At 47.5% G+C, this 20,131-nt stretch overlaps 1 protein-coding gene across 4 annotated transcripts in view; it reads left to right on the top strand.

Moving 5' to 3' along the window:
- The window catches only part of LOC145357065 (serine/threonine-protein kinase 38), a 94,959-nt gene extending 76,492 nt beyond the window's left edge, over positions 1–18,467 (top strand). For 3 of the 4 annotated variants that reach the window (XM_080210142.1, XM_080210143.1, XM_080210144.1), the window contains 12 exons: positions 1,313–1,435; positions 2,101–2,184; positions 3,629–3,752; positions 4,757–4,911; positions 5,260–5,362; positions 6,983–7,044; positions 8,094–8,211; positions 8,920–9,043; positions 10,224–10,319; positions 11,354–11,445; positions 12,617–12,673; positions 15,486–18,467. In XM_080210142.1, the coding sequence (XP_080066268.1) occupies positions 1,313–1,435; positions 2,101–2,184; positions 3,629–3,752; positions 4,757–4,911; positions 5,260–5,362; positions 6,983–7,044; positions 8,094–8,211; positions 8,920–9,043; positions 10,224–10,319; positions 11,354–11,445; positions 12,617–12,673; positions 15,486–15,616 (1,269 nt within the window). In that variant the 3' untranslated portion in view covers positions 15,617–18,467. The remainder of the gene's footprint in view (positions 1–1,312; positions 1,436–2,100; positions 2,185–3,628; positions 3,753–4,756; positions 4,912–5,259; positions 5,363–6,982; positions 7,045–8,093; positions 8,212–8,919; positions 9,044–10,223; positions 10,320–11,353; positions 11,446–12,616; positions 12,674–15,485) is intronic. The other variant, XM_080210146.1, reaches the window with a different exon arrangement.
- Positions 18,468–20,131: the final 1,664 nt, after the last annotated feature.

The following is a 20,131-nucleotide window of genomic DNA, read 5'->3' as shown; positions in this document are numbered from 1 at the left end:
CTGCCCATGCAGCATTGGGAGTGTAGGCCGAGCTTCAATGCTGAAGTCTCTTGTGAGACTTGATACTGCAACTTCCTGACTTGGGTGAGAAGTTTTTAATTCATTTATGGGATGTTGGTGTTGTTGGCTAGACCAGCATTTATGCCCATCCCTATTTGCCCTTGAGAAGGTGAATTGCCTTCTTGCAGTGTACAGTCCCTGAGGTATAGGTACATCCACAGTGCTGTTAGGGAGGGAGTTTTGACCCAGAATGCTATACACTAGGCATATCAGTGAGATGTAGAGCACACTCCTGCTTCTTGTGATGCTAAAGTTGCAGTAGACTATCAGCCACTTGTACTCATGCAGTTCCCCTTTGTACTACTGTCTACAGTGAAAGCTCATGGTTCAGAGTGAGTTCTCTTCGGATGTGATGCCAAGCCCGTGCTGGGCCTGCGAGACTAACCAAGAATTTGGCAGGCTTTTTGTGGAGCCAATGCAGGATCTGAATTCTGGGTGATTAGGAAAGAGAATTAACTTGTACGTGATGCTGGATTAGCATTCGTAGTAACAAGACAAGGCTATTTAGCCCCCTGAACCTGTTCTGTTATTTAATCTGGTTACAGCTGATCTGTACATAATTTTTTCCTCAACATGTTGATCGAATGGAAGTGTTTAAATTGACAAAAGGATTTGCTAGGATAAATATATTAAGCTAGATACATGAACAGTGTCTCAGGGACTGTGTAGGGTCCTGTCTGATTGTCCCTTAGTCTGTTGACAGCTGAGGGCTGTCATACATAGGTTTATCATGAAGGAATCCCTCCAGTCCATTTATCCATATTTCCAGAATAAACTACTCACTGCTCCCATCGCTTCTCTCCAATCAATCTCAGGCCTATTTTCTCCTGGCCTTTATTCATTCCCAGGCCTTGTGCATCACTGACAAGGCCAGCATTTATTGCTCATCCCTAATTACCCTTGAGAAGGCTGCCTAATCGAATGGCTGCAGTTGTTCAGGTGAAGGTGTGTCCAGTGCTTAGAAGGAGAGAGTTCCAGGATCCTGACTTGATGCTGATGAAACACTGGCGATATTTCCAAGGCAGGGTGCTACATGGCTTGGGGAAACTGGGAGCTGGTGATGATGATCCTATATGCCTGCTGACCTTGTTGTTTGACATGGTGGAGATGGTGAGTTTGGGAGGGGTGCTTTCCTACCTCATGGGCTGTAAATTGACATTTGTGATGGTAATATTGGTAACAGTGCACTGTGTAGAATATCAAGGGCTGTGCCTGAGGATGGTTTTGACCGAGTGTTCCTTGTTGATTCTAGAAGCGGATGAGAAGGTCACAACATGCCAGGAAGGAGACCGAATTCTTGCGACTCAAGCGGACCAGACTGGGCCTGGATGATTTTGAATCCCTAAAGGTCATAGGTCGAGGTGCATTCGGAGAGGTGAGCCTGATCAGACCCATACTTGAATCTGAGCCCTTGGTACCCCACTGAGACTGTCCACAATGATTTTGAGTGATTTGTTTAGGAATTGAAAAATCAGCATCTCCTGGAGTTGTAGAATTTACTGGGAGTGTTTTATGAGGCTCCTCAGCAACTTGCAGGATGTCCAACATCAGAATTCATTTTAAGGTAATTTTGAGTAAACTACTACTTCAGTGATGAGTGGGTGTTACTTTGCCATTCGACATTTAAAACTTGCTGAAGTTCACTGGGTTTAGCAGTTTAGAGAAAGATTTGCATTTATATAGCTCAAACTCAAGATGTCTCAAAGCATTTTATAGTCAATGAGTGGCTGGCACAGCAAGTGTGATAACCGGGTTGTGTGTCTTGTGATATTGGTTGAGGAAGTCTCGGCCAGGATAACTGAGACACCCTCGCTGTTCCTCAGCATAGTGCCACTGGAACTTGGCCGTCCACTTGAGAGGGTAGGTGGGTCTTCAGTTTAATATTTCATCAGAAATCTGCCTTTGTGACACTCCCACAGTACTGCACTAGGAGTGTCAGATTGTCCTCACTGAACTGCGAGTAACATAAGCTTTTAAATGGGTTACCTTCAAATGAAATAAAATGAGACTCGGTTAGTGAATAATATTTGCCTTTTACAGGTGCGTCTGGTACAGAAGAAGGACACGGGCCACATCTACGCGATGAAAATCTTGCGCAAATCAGACATGCTGGAAAAGGAGCAGGTAACAGATTTTGTAACTCTCAGAACCTGGCTTACCACCTTTCCCGTTGGTGTTCTGTCCTCTCCTGAATCTGGAAAACCTAGGAGAGTTCTCCCCTTTTCCTGCTGCAACATAGCTTCCTCCTGCTCCATCCAACATTGATGGCAGTGCCCTGGCTAAGGAGTTTGCATTGTTTGTGCTAAACTTCATTGAGACCTTGTCCTAGGTGTAACTGGATTGGGATGAGTGCGTCAGTGCTTCCATGTATTGATCTTCCGAGCTGGCCATGCATTCACACAGACCCAGCTCATTTCTGACAGGAGAAAACAAATAGCTTCTTGTTTGAATGTAGTTGCGCTGCAGCTGAAAGATTTCAGTGATCCAGACTGCTGATGAAAATTTCATACCGTTTCCTTTAAGCTGTGCTGTCTTCTGGCCAAACTGTCCTAGACCCTGTACTTGTTAACCTGAGCCTGGCCTGGATGTGTGTGTAGAGCGATGTGACATGAGGGCAAAGTCCAGCTGCTATCTGTGTTACTGGTGGTAGGGACAATGGGAATATGAAGGCTGAAGTGAGTTGGTAGCAGTATGTTGGTGTTTTACATGTCTATCCAGGTGGGGACTGCTGGGGGAGGGGAAGAAGCTGGCAGGGCATTGGATTGGGATCACATTGGGTGTTGGTTGCTTTGCCTGGGTGAGTGAGTTGCCAGACCATTCTGACATTGGACCTGTTGGGATTCTGTCAATACCACACCGTGTACTCCTGTCAAGATGGGTGCATTCAGTGCTCCATTCTACAGTCTGGTTTTTCTCTTCTCGTTCGCTTCCTCCCCGTTAAATGCTGAGCTATTCAAGGGATCAGGGTGAGTTCCATGCGACAGCAGAATCTTTTATTATTGACTTTTGAGGAGTGACGGATGGTGAGGCAGTTCCTGTAGCACACTGTTTAACCTTGTGTTTATTATGTGACTGTAGAATTCTGTCTAGTGCCCCAAAGTCCCCTGGTTATGTTACTGGCAGCTTGGATACAATGGTCAAATATATTGTCTGCTAACTGCACTGCTGCTGAATTGTACTGGGACTAAGGTTACTGAGCTTCCTTGACCTACAGGTCCAAGTTCTACCCCTGCTCTGTGCTGGGTTAATGGTGGAGTTAGTATAGCTGATCCTTCAGGAAGAGCTGCAAAAATCATCCCAGTGTGTGTTAGATGTGGAGCAAAGCTCCTGGCTGTGGCCATGCTGCTGATATCTGCAGACCAAGATGAGTATGAGTTTGCTCTGGGAAGTAGCCAGTGCCTGTGGAGTTGTATCTTAGCATTCAGGAATGGAGCAGAGAAAACTGGCATAGCAAGAACATTCTACTTTCATGTGAAGAGTGAAGCATCTATCAGTCAATTCTGCCTGATTATAACACACTGGTACTGACCCCAGTAACATCATTGACTAGTTTATCTTTTTGCCTTAGGTGGGGCACATCCGGGCGGAGCGCGATATCCTGGTAGAAGCTGATAGTCAGTGGGTGGTGAAAATGTTCTACAGCTTTCAGGACAAACTCAACCTTTACCTGATCATGGAGTTCCTTCCAGGAGGTAGGTGCTGCTTCTGTGTGCAGGAGCATCCATTTCCAGCATGTTAGCTGCTTCCAGGGGCAGGTGTAACCATTCAACCTCACCAGCCCATTCTACCATTCTCTTAAACAATGGCAATCCCTGTTTTATCCAACTTGGTTCCAAAATTCTTTATACACTTGTCGAATTAAATACTGGTCAGACGTGGTTTTTGAATTTTCACTTGACTCCCAGTTGCCCTCAGCTGTTTGAACAGAGGGCATTGCAGATTTCTGCTCTGTGTGAATAGATGCTTCCAGTCTTCACCTCTGAACTGAGCAGCTCCGAGTTCAAGGCTATGCCATCTTACTCTGGATTCCCTCACTGGAGGAAATGGATTCTCTCTAATTATCTGATCGACGCCTTCATCAACCAGATTGCCACTTCACTTCAGAACTTTGTTTCTATAACTCTTGGGGCTAAAGGGATCAAGCGGTAAGGAGGGAAGACAGGATCAGGATATTGAATTTGATGATCAACCATGATCACAATGAATGGCAGAACAGGCTCGAAAGGCCAAATGGCCTACTCCTATTTTCTATGTTTGTTTCTAGCTTGAGAGAATACCAGTGTTGTTGCAACCTGTCTTTGTAATTTAATCTTTATAGCTTCCTCTAACCGGACCACCTGATTCTTGTTTTCACCCCTAAGAAGCAATATCATGTCTGTGACTTGACCTTGTGAACATCTTGGCTATGTACATTCAAGCTGACAAACAAAACCAAATAAATAGATGTTTATCCCGGATCCTCCCTCTCTTTCAGATTCCCTCTTTATGACGTGTTGTTGATTTGCGCTACCAACATTCATTCCTCGGTCAAATCTGCTGTAGTTGTATTGCACCTTGACCCAGCACAAACTGAGCCCCTGACTTGGTGTGGTTGACTGTGTTAACCGGCTGTGGCTTTCTCTGTGGTCGCTGGAGTCTAGCAAGATTGTTGAATGATCTGAGCAGATGATATGGGATTGAATTTCTCTGCCTACAGGAGATATGATGACTCTGCTGATGAAGAAGGACACGCTGAGTGAAGAGGAGACTCAGTTCTACATAGCAGAGACAGTACTCGCCATTGACTCCATTCATCAAATGGGGTTCATCCACCGGGACATCAAGCCAGACAATCTCCTGCTGGACAGCAAGGTACAGAGTGTACACCTGCCCCTGGATTTTACTGAAAGATTAATCTGTATTTTCAGTCATTGATATCTTCGTTTTTATTTACATGAGCCAGTTTATAAAAATAAAGTCTATTCAGTTGATCAATGTGGGTAATAACATGGATTTGCAATGACAAAATAACTTTAGCCATTGTCCCTTTGGCAGCCTCCTGGATCTTGTGGGTTGGTGTTTGGAGATGTCCTCTGTGAAATGCCAGTATTTCTGGCAAGTCACTGTGACTTTACAGAATCCCGTCAGACTAACAGGCTGTGGGAGCTGTCATTCCTCTGGCTGCAGTGCTAAAGTGACTTTTACCTTGTGTTTTCTAAGGGACATGTTAAGCTGTCTGACTTTGGCTTGTGCACGGGATTGAAGAAGGCTCACCGAACGGAATTCTATCGCAACCTCAGCCACAGTTTGCCCAGTGATTTCAGTGAGTAACTGATGCGATTAACAGATTAGCACGTGGAATCAGCCACCTGAGTAACATTTTCCCTATTGTTCAGTCAAGCCCTGGGGCGGCTTTTGTGACAATTTGGAATGACAGTCCCTGCACCAGGCATTAGAAAGGACTGACTATTTTCACCTTATCGTAAACTGGCATATTGCAGCGACAGTGAATTGTGCCTGTGTATCAAAGAGATGCTTTCCCAGTGCTAGAATCTGGTTGGGTCGTCAGTGACTCAGATCATCAGTTGAAGCCCTCACTAAAGGGAGAGGAAAGACAGGGGGTTGCTGGAGCCTTGATAGCTTTGGCTGTGGCTGGGACCACTGCAATCCTAAAGGGAGAAATTAGATGGATATTTGAAACAGAACCGGGTCCAGAGGACAGGGCAATGAGAGTTGCTTCAGTGAAGAGCTGGCACAGATTTGATGGGGTCAAACGGTGGTTTTATGGACGGGGTGAGGGTTTGGAAAGAGCTGTTGTTTGAGGAGGTGTGGAGGTCTGGAGTTGGTGTGTGGGTGATGTAAAACAGGAAATATTATTAGAGATTCTTTTCTCTCATTCCCCCACCAAGGAGACACACTCTGCACAGTTAAGGCTTCCTGCACATCAGCAACTTGCCCCAAGTACTAGTCAGACAATCCTAGTCTAAAATAGTGCAGCAGGAGGCCATTCAGGCCATCGTGCCAGTGCTAGCTCTTTGAAAGAGTATGCAATGACTCCAAATCCCCCACTTCCATAATCCCGCGAATTCTTCCCCTTTGAGCATTTATCCATTTCTGGGTTGGGATTATTTCATCCTGCTTGCTCTGTCCTTTTGCACAGTGCATTCCAGATTACAGCAAGGATCTATGAATATATCTTTCTCCTCCTGTCACCTCTGGGCCTTTTACTATAAATCTGTCTCTTCTGGATACCAGCACTCCCATTGAAAACAATTTCTCCTTATTTATGCTATCAAATCCCTTTGTGATTATGAAAACCTCAACAAATCTCCCCTGCTGAGCTGCTGAAAGTGACATGGCCCCCTGGGAGAGTGCTGTACCCCCCCGCAGAAGGTGCTGTGGCCCCCATTTAAAGCCAAGTATCACTTGTTTTTTTAACACTCTTCTTGCCCTGCACCTTCACAGACGTGTGTAAATATAAATCCTATTTCTGCTTTCTGCTTAAAATAGTATCGTTTTGCTCATTAGACATTCTCCCACATTCCTGGCAAAATGAGGAAGACTGGTGCTTTGAGTTTGGCTGTAGATTATAGGCAGGCTGTATGAACACAGGAGGAGCAAAACCTCCCACCCTATTGCTTGACACCCACACAATCCAGCTGCTGTTCCTGCGTAGAGAATGAGAATCCTGAACCCTGGCTCATTATCCCAGTGTAGCTCCTATGATTGCTGCCAGCTGGAATAGGATCAGATTGGAACTAAAACCAGGACATTGTGCTTTGTCTGATTTCAGTGCAGCACTGAGTGACGCTTCCAACAACTGGCCATCAGCGTCATGATGCATCTTGTACTACGGGGGGGCGGGGGGGGGATTTAATCAGAGCCTGCTGCCTAAACACTTTGTGATGATCTGCTGTGTGCCCTAATCTATCTTCTCTCTCAGCTTTCCAGAACATGAACTCAAAGCGGAAAGCAGAAACGTGGAAGAGGAACCGGCGACAGTTGGTGAGTACAGGCAGTCACCATGGTGACCGTGTGGATGGATGAGGAAGTGGCTTTAATGGGTCATGCAGCTTCCTCCTCAGAGTGTACCCTGTTGCCTCCAGGGATATGGGGGTTCAGGATATTGTGTTTGATGATCAGTCATGATCAAAATGAATGGCAGAGCAGGTACGAAGGGCTGAATGGCCTATTCTTACTTTTGGTTACTATGTTAATGGGAGCAAGTGGACAGCCAGCGACAGATTTTTGTTTTTGCTTTGGGGTGTGGGGTTGGTTGTGGACAGGCCAAAGAGCTGATTTTAAAAAAAAAAACTGAACAAGAAACCACACAGTGTGCGTGTGTGCTGTCAAGATAGAGGGGAAAGATCACAGTCTACAGTTGTTGAACTCAGTGTTGAGTCCTGAGGGCTGTAAAGCGCCCAATCAGAAGATGAGGTGCTATTCCTCCAGTTTGTGCTGTGTTTCGCTGGAACGTTACAGCACGACAATGACAGACACATGGACAGCAGAGCGGGATGCTGAGTTAAAATGGCAGCAACAGGAAGGTCGGTGTCATGCTTGCAGACTGAACAATGAGGGTTACCCAGTTTGCGTTCAGTTTCCCTGGTGTAGAGGAGACCACATCAGGAGCAGTGAATACTCCAGCAGCAGATGAACCTGATGTCTTATGGAGATTTTTAACATGTAGTGAATGATGCACATCTGTGCTGGCATGTTTGGCATGTTCCTATGGTGAGAGGGTGGCCAGATTGCTCATGAAAGGTGGATTACTGACCTGTGACAGGCTCTGTTATTGGTTAGCCTTCATACTTTATGGAAGGTTAGGGTAATGGTGTGAAATGGCTGAGTTTCATTATAATTTATACACTGACATAGATGCAGATGAGACAACTTGTCAGACCTGTCTGCACTCCATGTATGTCCCTGGAGCTTGTGAAACTTAGACCGTGTTGTATGGCACAGGTGCGCATTAATATGAAGATATGGGATGTTTTTAGTTCCGATCCCTTATTCCCTAATGGTTCTGTTTTATTTCCTGCCCTTACCTACAGGCATTCTCTACCGTGGGGACACCAGATTACATCGCACCCGAAGTCTTCATGCAGACAGGATATAACAAACTTTGCGACTGGTGGTCACTTGGGGTCATCATGTACGAGATGCTGATCGGTAAGCTTGCTCCTGCCTGTAGTGTGTGATCAGATAGTGGATTATTTTGCATTTCCGACATGCAGGGACTGGTGTATGCATAGCGCAGGCACGTGGTAACGAGTCCGCGTAGCGCAGGCACGTGGTAACGAGTCCGCGTAGCGCAGGCACGTGGTAACGAGTCCGCGTAGCGCAGGCACGTGGTAACGAGTCCGCGTAGCGCAGGCACGTGGTAACGAGTCCGCGTAGCGCAGGCACGTGGTAACGAGTCCGCGTAGCGCAGGCACGTGGTAACGAGTCCGCGTAGCGCAGGCACGTGGTAACGAGTCCGCGTAGCGCAGGCACGTGGTAACGAGTCCGCGTAGCGCAGGCACGTGGTAACGAGTCCGCGTAGCGCAGGCACGTGGTAACGAGTCCGCGTAGCGCAGGCACGTGGTAACGAGTCCGCGTAGCGCAGGCACGTGGTAACGAGTCCGCGTAGCGCAGGCACGTGGTAACGAGTCCGCGTAGCGCAGGCACGTGGTAACGAGTCCGCGTAGCGCAGGCACGTGGTAACGAGTCCGCGTAGCGCAGGCACGTGGTAACGAGTCCGCATAGCGCAGGCACGCGGTAACGAGTCCGCATAGTGCAGGCGCAGTGTGATCCTGGGGGAGCTGTATTGTTCCTACACACTGCACACTTTATTCCATCGACAATGTCCTACCATCAGTTTTTCTTCTTTCTATTCAGGCTACCCACCGTTCTGTTCAGAGACCCCTCAAGAGACATACAAGAAAGTGATGAACTGGAGGGAGACCCTTACATTCCCACCAGAGGTTCCCATTTCAGAGAAAGCCAAGGACTTGATTCTGAGGTAAAGAGTAAACACAATAACATTGGGGCACCAGCTGCACTCCTGTCTTCTCCGCAACTGAAACAGTGTAGAGGGAGCTTTACTCTGTATCTAACCCTGTGCTGTACCTTTCCTAGGAGTGTTTGATGGGGACAGTGTAGAGGGAGCTTTACTCTGTATCTAACCCCATGCTATACCTTTCCTAGGAGTGTTTGATGGGGACAGTGTAGAGGGAGCTTTACTCTGTATCTAACCCTGTGCTGTACCTTTCCTAGGAGTGTTTGATGGGGATAGTGTAGAGGGAGCTTTACTCTGTATCTGACCCTGTGCTGTACCTTTCCTAGGAGTGTTTGATGGGGATAGTGTAGAGGGAGCTTTACTCTGTATCTAACCCTGTGCTGTACCTTTCCTAGGAGTGTTTGATGGGGATAGTGTAGAGGGAGCTTTACTCTGTATTTAACCCTGTGCTGTACCTGTCCTGGGAGTGTTTGATGAGGGACAGTGTTGAGGGAGCTTTACTCTGTATCTAACCCTGTGTTGTACCTGTCCTGGGAGTGTTTGATGGGGGCAGTGTAGAGGGAGCTTTATTCTGTATTTAACCCTGTGCTGTACCTGTGCTGGAGTTGAGTATGTTACTAAAATTGCCATATGCTGTGAGGTAAAGTATCCTGAAAGCTGTCTGTGTCGATCTCATGCCATATCTCCACTCACCATGTTGTGTTCATTGTCAGCTTCTCTTAGTTGAGCTTTAGTTTAAGTTATCCATCCTTGTGTTCTAGTAGAGAACAATGTGGGAGTCATTGGTCCCAGCCTCAGGCTGCATTTCAATTGCCTGGTTCCCAGCTTCAATGTCACCACAATGTGTGTCAGTGTTCCTGGGCTTGGCTGGGACAGGATCTCCAGAACTTTGACCCCTGCTGGGCAATACATGTGTGAATTTTAAATAAACATAGATATGGACCAGGCTGTGAAGCCTCTTGTGTCGATTTCAATGATCACTTGAGTAAGATATGTAATGGGTGATGTTGCCTGTGGATATGACTCCCAGCAAGAGATGGTGCTGTAAGATTCTGAAAGTTATTGCATTGTGAGTGTGTTGCCTACTTCCCCCGAGCAGTGATTGTGACTGTGAGCCAGTGCAGGCAGTTTGCTCTGTGTTTGTGCCTCTGTCTTTAATCTGCTGTAATCTCTGATCCATTAGGTTCTGCTGTGAATCGGAAACCAGAATTGGGGCCAATGGAGTTGAAGACGTGAAGAGCAATTTGTTCTTTGAATGTGTTGACTGGGAGCATATCAGGTAGGAAAGAGATTCATCAGGGGTGACCCAGATGTGCAGCTACCTGCCTGGGGGAGAGGGCAGTGTGTCACTTCCTCAGTCTGTACTGGTAGCGTGCAGCTCTTACCCACTTTACCACATAGGCAGATTTATTTATCTGTGGCTTTGCTCCACTGCTTGTTTCCACTCTGCGGCAAAGCATTGGCTTCCTGCTTGTAAATATCATGCCTCTCTCTCTCACACACACACACACACACACACAACCAGATTCCCTCATCCCCAGCCTTGGGGAGTGGGATTCCCGCATCCCCAGCCTTGGGGAGTGGGAGTCCCGCGTCCCCAGCCTTGGGGAGTGGGATTCCCGCGTCCCCAGCCTTGGGGAGTGGGAGTCCCGCATCCCCAGCCTTGGGGAGTGGGATTCCCGCGTCCCCAGCCTTGGGGAGTGGGAGTCCCGCATCCCCAGCCTTGGGGAGTGGGAGTCCCGCATCCCCAGCCTTGGGGAGTGGGATTCCCGCATCCCCAGCCTTGGGGAGTGGGATTCCCGCATCCCCAGCCTTGGGGAGTGGGATTCCCGCATCCCCAGCCTTGGGGAGTGGGAGTCCCGCGTCCCCAGCCTTGGGGAGTGGGATTCCCGCGTCCCCAGCCTTGGGGAGTGGGAGTCCCGCATCCCCAGCCTTGGGGAGTGGGAGTCCCGCATCCCCAGCCTTGGGGAGTGGGATTCCCGCATCCCCAGCCTTGGGGAGTGGGATTCCCGCATCCCCAGCCTTGGGGAGTGGGATTCCCGCATCCCCAGCCTTGGGGAGTGGGAGTCCCGCGTCCCCAGCCTTGGGGAGTGGGATTCCCGCGTCCCCAGCCTTGGGGAGTGGGAGTCCCGCGTCCCCAGCCTTGGGGAGTGGGAGTCCCGTGTCCGCTCACACTGCTGGCCTTTGTAGCTACAAGTTGAAGCAGCCACATGAAGCTTAATATGATGTTTCGGTGATTCTTTCTGCCTGTGTCTGTTTGTTTAACACTTTTCTCCAGCAGTTTCCAGTTTGTAATCGTTATTTGTCTTCCAGGGAGAGGCCGGCAGCTATCTCCATTGAAATAAAGAGTATTGATGACACATCTAACTTTGATGAATTTCCTGAGTCAGACATCTTGCAGCCAGGTGAGACACGGTGTACGTTCAGGGAGAGAGTTAGATCATGACTACAGAGTCAGTGTTCAGTCTTTTCTATAAATGCCGTTGCTTTATGGAGACATTATTTAATAAAGGTGTTTGTTATAGAGGACAGTGTTTCTGTTGGGTGACGTATTGGATAAACAGCCCGGGTCAATCAGTAAGAATCTCCTGAAACAATCTGTTGTTACTGTTTGGGATAATCTGTGTCTATTTATCCCTGTGACATCAGCTGAGAGTTGTAATCACCTCTCACATAATCAGGGCTGCGACTCTGCAGCGGGAACCCAGACTGACCCCAAACCTCAGATATTATCCGTCCCAGCCTCCTGACGGACTCTGAATCCCAGTGAGACCCCAGGCTGAGGAAATGAATCATCCCCGACTGTCTCTGAACCTCAGTGAGACCCCAGGCTCAGGCAGGGATCACTCCCTCCCCTTCGACTGCCTGTGATTCCTCAGGGCTGAGACAGGGACTGTGTGTGACTACTGTACAAGGACCTTACACACATTCGAGGGGAGGTGGGGGTGGTGGCAGTATTGTGGGGTCTAAAGCTGATTTGATGCAGCTGCAGTTTGGCGTTGCCACTATCCAGTTAGCCAGCTACTGAATTAGATTCCTTTGTAAAAGCTTTATATAAGTGAGGTGACATTTGTACTCTGACGGAGCCATCAGATTTGATGTTTTCTCATTCCCTAATCCCAGACGGCCAGTATTCCAGGGCTGCATCGATACTGGACCCTGTTATGGATGGAATTTAGACAGTGGAAGCTATCCGCTAATAATCAGTCAACATACCCTGTATCCGAGTGCCCTTTCTAATCCAGTTTGGTTTGAATTGCTGAGTGCAGTCGGAGGCTATTTGGCCATTGTATCTCTGCCCCCATCGCCTGGAAATTTTTCCACTTCACGTATTTATCCAAAATGTTCGTTTTGATTCTGATTCCGCCTCCTTTTTAGCGAATGTGTTCTGAAACACTGACTGTTAGTACGTTATTACTGTATTGAGGTTTACTCCGTCGATGAGTCAGTAATGAGGCTGTGTTGGCTGGTGTTCCTCTTGCTGTGCCCATCCTGATGTCCCATATGGGATTGCTATGTTTAATTGGAGCTGATGTGTTTGAATATGACGCAGTGCTTTCTGCTATTCTTCCCTAGGAGTATCACAGGCAGGGCTAGAAAGTAGTGGTAAGAAGTGTCTGTCCTCTAAGACAGGTAACCAGCATTTTATTCCCCTCAACCTTACTAAAATCTTCTGCTCCTATACTTTACCACACGGCTGGCTTCATGTGGAGCTGCCATTTTATAACCTCTTTGTTTCTCTGATGTCCAAGGTGTAAGAGAGATCTGCTGACCCTTAGTACTTAGCAAACCTATTCATAGTGGGGCTGTCTCCTCTCCCCTCCCTCGGTCTGTTTTCAAGCACAGCCCCCATGACCTTTCCACTTGTTCATCTCTTGATGTTCCGTCAACTTCTGAGTTGCATCTGAAGTGATTGCTTTATTGTGGAAAGTGTCTCTGCAGTTTTTGTTCCCCTCAGTCCCCATCCTTCACTCAGTGTGATTGCTCAGTCATGGAGGACCGTGCCTGACTGAGGTAATATTACTCACTCTCTTTACCAAGCATGCGACCAATTGTATTACCCTGACTGAGAACCAATTACTTAGCAGGGACCAGGATCAAATCTGGACCAACCATTCCGCCGCCCGCCCCCCCCACCCCCAAATCTATGGGCCAGTTACTCACTACCATGAACAAACTGCGCAATGGAACAGCACACACATCATTTACAGTAACCAGATCTCTGTCCATTTGGAAGGGTAAATCTCAGACTTGTGACAGTGTGGGGGCACAGGGGGTTGCAATCTGCTGGGGTACAGTGTTGCTATTTGCTGATTGCTGCTTCTGGACTGGCACCATATCCCAGTAGGTATTGTTGAAGGAAGAGATGGGCAGACACTGTGTGGCTGTGGGAGTGGAGGATCAGCAGGGAGACACTACCTGAAACCTTTAGTTTGGAAATAGTATACATTGTGGAAGGAGAAACAAGGAAGTCATTGAATGACCTCTCGTAACATTATGGGGACCACTGTGAATATCTTTGCTGCCATCTGGCATCAGTATACTCTTCTAACTCAGCTCGTTTCTGGTGTTCTCTTGTTTCCTACTGCTTCTATTATCTGCGTGTGTAAGTAACAGTGCGTCAATGATGGTGTTCTTTTCAAATGCAACTAACCTCTTTCAACTACGGGTTCTGCAACTCAATTTGGATCTTTGCTTCAAAGAACAAACCAGCACGGGAAACAGGCCCTTCGACCCAACGATCTTCATCGGTGTTGTCACTGGGATTCTAGTTAAATCTTCACTGGGAGCGTCAGGCACAGGGTAAACCTTCACACTGGGAGCGTCAGGCACTGGGTAAACCTTCACACTGGGAGCATCAGGCACTGGGTAAACCTTCACACTGGGAGCATCAGGCACAGGGTAAACCTTCACACTGGGAGCGTCAGACACTGGGTAAACCTTCACACTGGGAGCGTCAGACACAGGGTAAATCTTCACTGGGAGCGTCAGACACTGGGTAAACCTTCACACTGGGGGCGTCAGGCACAGGGTAAATCTTCACTGGGAGTGTCAGGCACTGGGTAAACCTTCACACTGGGAGCGTCAGGCACTGGGTAAATCTTCACTGGGAGCGTCAGACACTGGGTAAACCTTCACACTGGGGGCGTCAGACACAGGGTAAATCTTCACTGAATAAACTAGGCTTGTACTCGTTAGAGTTTAGAAGAATGAGGGGAGATCTCATTGAGACGTATAAGATGATGAATGGGATGGATAGGATAGAGGTGGAGAGACTCTTCCCGCTCAAAAAAGACAGTAGGACTAGGGGGCACAGCCTCAAGATAAAGGGGAGGCGGTTTAGAACGGAGTTGAGGAGGAACTTCTTCACTCAAAGGGTGGTGAATCTCTGGAATTCTCTGCCCGTTGAAGTGGTGGAGGCTGCCTCGCTAAATATTTTTAAGAAGCGGGTTGATGGGTTCTTGATAAGAGAGGGGATTAAGGGTTATGGGGAGAGGGCGGGAAAGTGGAACTGAGCCACGACAGATCAGCCATGATCTTATTGAATGGCGGGGCAGGCTCGAAGGGCTAGATGGCCTACTCCTGCTCCTATTTCTTATGTTCTTATGTTCTTATGTTCACTGGGAGCGTCAGACACTGGGTAAACCTTCACACTGGGGGCGTCAGGCACAGGGTAAATCTTCACTGGGAGTGTCAGGCACTGGGTAAACCTTCACACTGGGAGCGTCAGGCACTGGGTAAACCTTCACACTGGGGGCGTCAGGCACTGGGTAAACCTTCACACTGGGGGCGTCAGGCACTGGGTAAACCTTCACACTGGGTAGGCCCTCCCACGCTTTCTGGGTGCTTCCCCCCCCCCCCCCCCCCCCCACCTTTTCTAGGTATGCTCTCCCTCTGGTCCCACTTTGGGATATCAAAGTGAAATATTACAATGTTTCCTTCCATTTGGAGCTGTTAAATGAAAATGGCGGGCATGGGGCGGCTCCATGGGCAGGGCCGGAACGAGGGTGTGGTTGTCCCCTTTGGGTAGATATCTGTAGCAAGTATCTCTCTCCAACTCCCCTCAGGGATGGGGTTTATTTAGTGAAGGCAAATTTGAAACTGTCTGCTGCTGGTGAGCTGGGTCTGTGCCGGGCTTGGTGCTGGTTGCGTACCTCAGAGCACCCCAGCCTGGACACATTGATCGTGTACAGACATTGCACGCCATCTGCTTACCTGCATTGGTTTAATGAATTATCCGTGTGAAATATTTACACCACATTAGCCCAGTGATGGCTCTGCACAGTCATCTGTCTGAGGTACCATTGTGGGAATGGTGTTATCTGGGGTTTGCTGACTGGCAGCCAGCAGGTTAATGGAAGGGGGGAGGTGATTGGTGGCTCTTTTAATTGTACAAATAAAGCAGCAATCTGTTGCTGTGTTCTCACATTCTCCTTTTGTCCAGTTGCAGTGAGTAACCACTCGGAGACAGACTACAAGAACAAGGACTGGGTCTTCATCAACTATACCTATAAACGATTTGAGGGACTGACCGCTCGTGGAGCCATTCCTTCCTACATGAAGTCTGGGAAGTGATGAACTTTGACCCCAAGGGCTAATGTCACTGCTTTAGTGCCTATTTTTCTTAGCAACTTGATTGGTCCGTTGGTGGAGCCTTACTACCGAGGATAGTGACAGTTGTGAAGGACTGAGAATTTACTCGGATTTTATTCCTAATATCCAGATATCCCTTATAATCTCTCTTGCTGGTGGCAGGCGCTGATATTAGACTCAAAGCAGCCATGGAGCTCAGGCAGCACGTGTCTGAGCCAGCAGTTTTGACAGCAGAGAGCTCAGTGGGATTTTGCCACAAGCCCCTCTGGTTCCAGAGCCTCTGCCTTTCATTCTCCTGCACTGCCAGTTACAGGCTGTGTGCCCGAATCTGCTGTGTCCACTTCAGCTGCTCGTGGCTGATAAAGCAAACCTTTACCAGCAAGTGCATCCACTGTGGCTTGACATGATGTTTCCTTCACTCTGTGCTCCCTGGTGGCTGAGGCAGGGCTTTGTCCCTTTCCCCATGTCAAAAGCATTTTGCTTTTTCCAGTGATTCAGTGTTGGTGCTGTGCAGGTCCTGCTCATACTGAGCAGAGGGTGATGTAGTCAGACTCACCATACATACAGTGATGTGCAGGCTGACCATTGTACATCTACTGGATACAGCTGGCTCCTGTATGTTTGCCTGAATAGTGTACAGCTGCCTGAATACATCTGCCCGTATGCAGCTGCCCCACAGCCATTCATTCCCCGTGCTGAAACTGGCAGTGCCAGCACTCACTGTTTCTGTTGATGACTGTCTAGTCTAGCACTCTGCGAACACCAAGGTACTATTCTCATCATCATGTGTTTTTATCAGCATTTAGATGCGTTTATTAATTGGATGGAGTTCATAATGAGCTCTGTGTTGATTTCATTTTGATTTCTAACTATATACAGCTTTATTCTTTTATAGGGAAAGCATTTGTGCTGGTTCTTGTTTGTAAATACCGGTTGTGTGTTTGTACTTGTATAGAAGATGTTGGCCCTATTTGCATTGTTCTGGGTGTGTGGGTTGGGGAGTAACTGGCCTGAATCTGCAGGATCGGTTGGAGACTATTTTTATTTCAGAGCTGAGTTTTATTATTTACATGTAGCTTGTGCACTAGTTCCAAGGTATTCAGCAACCTGCTGGTCGGAACTAGTTTATACCCCAGGTAATCGGACTAGAAAAATCTCTTATTTTATTTCTCCCTTTCCATCTCCCTTGGATTGAGCTTCCTGGCCCAGTGTTACTGTCCAAACTGGTATGTGTCACATTGTAGAATGCTCAGTGCATTTGCAGCTGCCATTTCAGTAAACACCAGGGGCAAAGGAGAAACTGTTACTCATCGACTGGATATTCTGGCAAATGCTAACCACTGATTAGAATGAAATTCTGACTACCTGGCAGTAATTTCTGACTAGTTTTTCGGTGTTCTGATTGTTTGTCTTTGCCCTGCTTCCTCCTACAAGTCGGAATGAATTTCGCCTATGCAAACAATCTTGCTGCTTCCTTTAGATTTCCAAAGGAGTTTTGCTGGCTCTGGGAAATGGATGAGGTGGGATCTGTACATTACTGAGTGAAAGTGAATGTTCTGACTGGGCCTACATCAGAGGGGAAGTGATTCTGCCCACAGTGTCACTGTATGAGTCTGGGATTGGGGCTGAGGGTGGAGGAATGGGCTGGGATGGTCGAAGCCAGGCGAGTCAGATACAGAGATTCCTGAGATGAAGTGGTAACTCCGCGTTATTGAGGGTGATGGAGCCACACCACTGGTGAAGCTGCAGGTGACTGGTGCTGGTCTTGTGTCTTTGTAGGGAAGCCAACCTCCTGCACAATAGGAATGTTGGTCTGGGATCAGTGAGCTGTTTTTTTTCCATTAACCACATTCTAACCAGGGCCCAAGGAAGTAATTCAAGTACACGGATAGAGTTAATGATTAAAATCGACAACAGTTGTGAATATTGCAGAGCTCCCTGAGGTAGCTTGTTGCCATAGCTGATGAACGGTAAGTTTTAGTGCATTTTGGGTTCCGCAATTTTGTGTCTGTTCCCCTTTTAAGACCCCAGTCTTCCTGCACCGCATTCTAGAGCAGAGGTTGCAGCATAACAGGAGAGACGCTGATGGAGGTCACAAAAGGCACTGGGGAAAATCTTTTTCCCTCTGATATGAGGGGGGTGGGGCAAGTAACTAGTCTGAGCACTGCATAACTGACTGGGCCTTGTACACATAATGAAAATTGTTCTGTAAATCTTTTTAACAGTCGTTTCAGTCTGCCGCACCCCCCCCCCCCCCCCCAATCCGACTAAAACTGTGGTGATGGATGGGGGCTGTGAAGATCAGTGACCTTGTTTAGAGGAGCAGTTAATTACAGCACAACAGTGTGGCTGAACTTAGCCATAAATTCTGCACCACCGTGCCTCCCCCCCCCCCCCCCCCCCCCCGATCTTGAGTGTGAAAGTGAGTGTGTGTTACCTTCTGCGAGGTCTAATGGTTTGAAAGCTCTGATCCAGTCTGGTATGTTGGTGTCAGACAGGCAGTAGCCCAGCAGACAGCAACGCTGGATCTCAGTCTAGGCTGATGCAACTGATTTCAGCACCAGTCGTTCTCTATCTGGTCGGGGGTAGGGGTGTTGGACAGGCCTGGCCTTGGTAACAAGTGAGGAGGAGGAAGATGGGAGGGGGAGGAAAGTGGCCCTCCCAGTGAGTGGGTCCAGTCAGAGGGAGGGCTGTGAGAGGGACTGGGTCTGGTGTCCCTGGGGCTGTGTCCTGTATGTCCTGGCATAAGTGTTGTGTAAGTTGCAGTATTGCTTTTTACGATGGCCACTTACTTTGTTTAAAACTGTATTATAAAACCTTTTACTTAACATCACAGAGTCTGTCTGAAACCTTTTTTGGAGTTTTCTGATTCATTTGTTTATTGTGAGTGGGGAGACTAAATTATTTTCTGCACCATAATTACAAGTCCAATCTTTTACACTACACTGTTTCTGGGATGGTGAAAACTGTTGTGTCTGTGCTGTCACAAAACCCAAGGAAGCTCCAAAAACCAATGATTGTTCCATGCTGTTTCACTGTCAGTTTCCCCAATGCAAGTGTGGACAGAGGTAGGCCTTTGGAACATCTGTAACTGTAGTAATTCTCCAGCCTGCTGAGAGTGGTGGAGAGAAGCTTGTGCAGCATCTGATGGCTGTTTTATACACAAGGGATCAAACTCCAATCTTCACTCTAGCCCCAGACTGCAGTAGAAGTGCCATAGTGGTTAGCACTGCTCCCTCACAGCGCAGGAACTCAGGTTTGATTCTGGCCTTGGGTGACTGTCTATGTGGAGTTTGCATTCTCCCTGTCTCTGCATGGGTTTCCTCCCACTCTCCAAAGATGTTCAGTTTAGGTGGATTGGCTGTGATAAATTGTTCCTTATAATAAAGGCATATGTTGAAATGTGAAACAAGAACATAAAATGCTGGAAAATCTCAGCGAGCCTGGAGAGAGAATATAGTGATTAAAACCCCAAGGCAAACTGGAGAAACAGCACCTCATCTTCCAATTCCAATACCAAAAGCTTCTTTACAGCCTTCCAGACTGAACATTGAGTTCAGCAACTTCAGAACATGCAGTCTCCCCTCCACTTTCACCCCATTTCCATTTATTTCATTTTGTCTTATTTATCCATTTCCTTTACTTTATATTATTTTTATTTGTCTACTTCTGAAATCTCACTCTCCATCTTGTCTCCCTCTGTCTCTGTGTTCGCCCCTGGCCCCATCTCCCACCCAAGGCCAACTATCACCTTTCTCAGGTTGTTCTCTAACAATCTCTGATCTCTCAATGGATACTTTTAGCACCTTTCTCAGCTATTCCCATCACTGTTTTAATTCCTTGGTCTATACCATTCCTATCAATTATAGCTCCTGAAACCCATCTCCGTCCCCAGTACAAATATAGGAGAAATCTTGTCCAATTTGCCTGGTCTCCAGCTCTGAGAGAGGGTCATCTAGACTCAATGTTGGCTCTATTCTCTCCACAGCTGCTGAAAGACCTGCTGGGATTACCCAGCATTTTCTAGATTGTGCCAAGGTATGTAGGTAAGAGGGATTAATGGGGTGAATATGTGGGGTTATGGGGATAATTGGTGCAGACTCTGTACTGTAGGGATTCCATGACATCGAGTGGACTTTATTAGTGATTCCATGGGGCAATTGGAATAGTTTTGAGGGCCCACACAATATCAAATTTGGCATTTCTCACAGTAAAGGCTGCTTGTCCATGCTCCATTGTTAAAACATTGTTTAATGTGCAAAATCATCAGATAACAAAAAAAAGATCAGAGTTCATTGAATTCACCTTCTGCCGTGCTGGTAGCTGCATGATTCAAGGATGATGGAGTTTGTTGACTGATCCCAGCTTCAGGTCTTAAATATTTCACAACCGACCCTTGCAGAAGGTGAAGGAATCTGTAGGTGAAGAATTCTGGGAACTTTAGATCCAGTCACTCGTTCCTCACAATCTGCTGTATGAACATCTAATTTTGCCATT

The sequence above is a fragment of the Carcharhinus amblyrhynchos genome, chromosome 22 (assembly GCF_965287045.1).
Source record: "Carcharhinus amblyrhynchos chromosome 22, sCarAmb.v2.hapA, whole genome shotgun sequence".
NCBI classification, from domain to species: domain Eukaryota; kingdom Metazoa; phylum Chordata; class Chondrichthyes; order Carcharhiniformes; family Carcharhinidae; genus Carcharhinus; species Carcharhinus amblyrhynchos.
The sequence above is the reverse complement of the archived record's forward strand: the minus strand, read 5'-3'. Positions and strand labels throughout refer to the sequence as shown.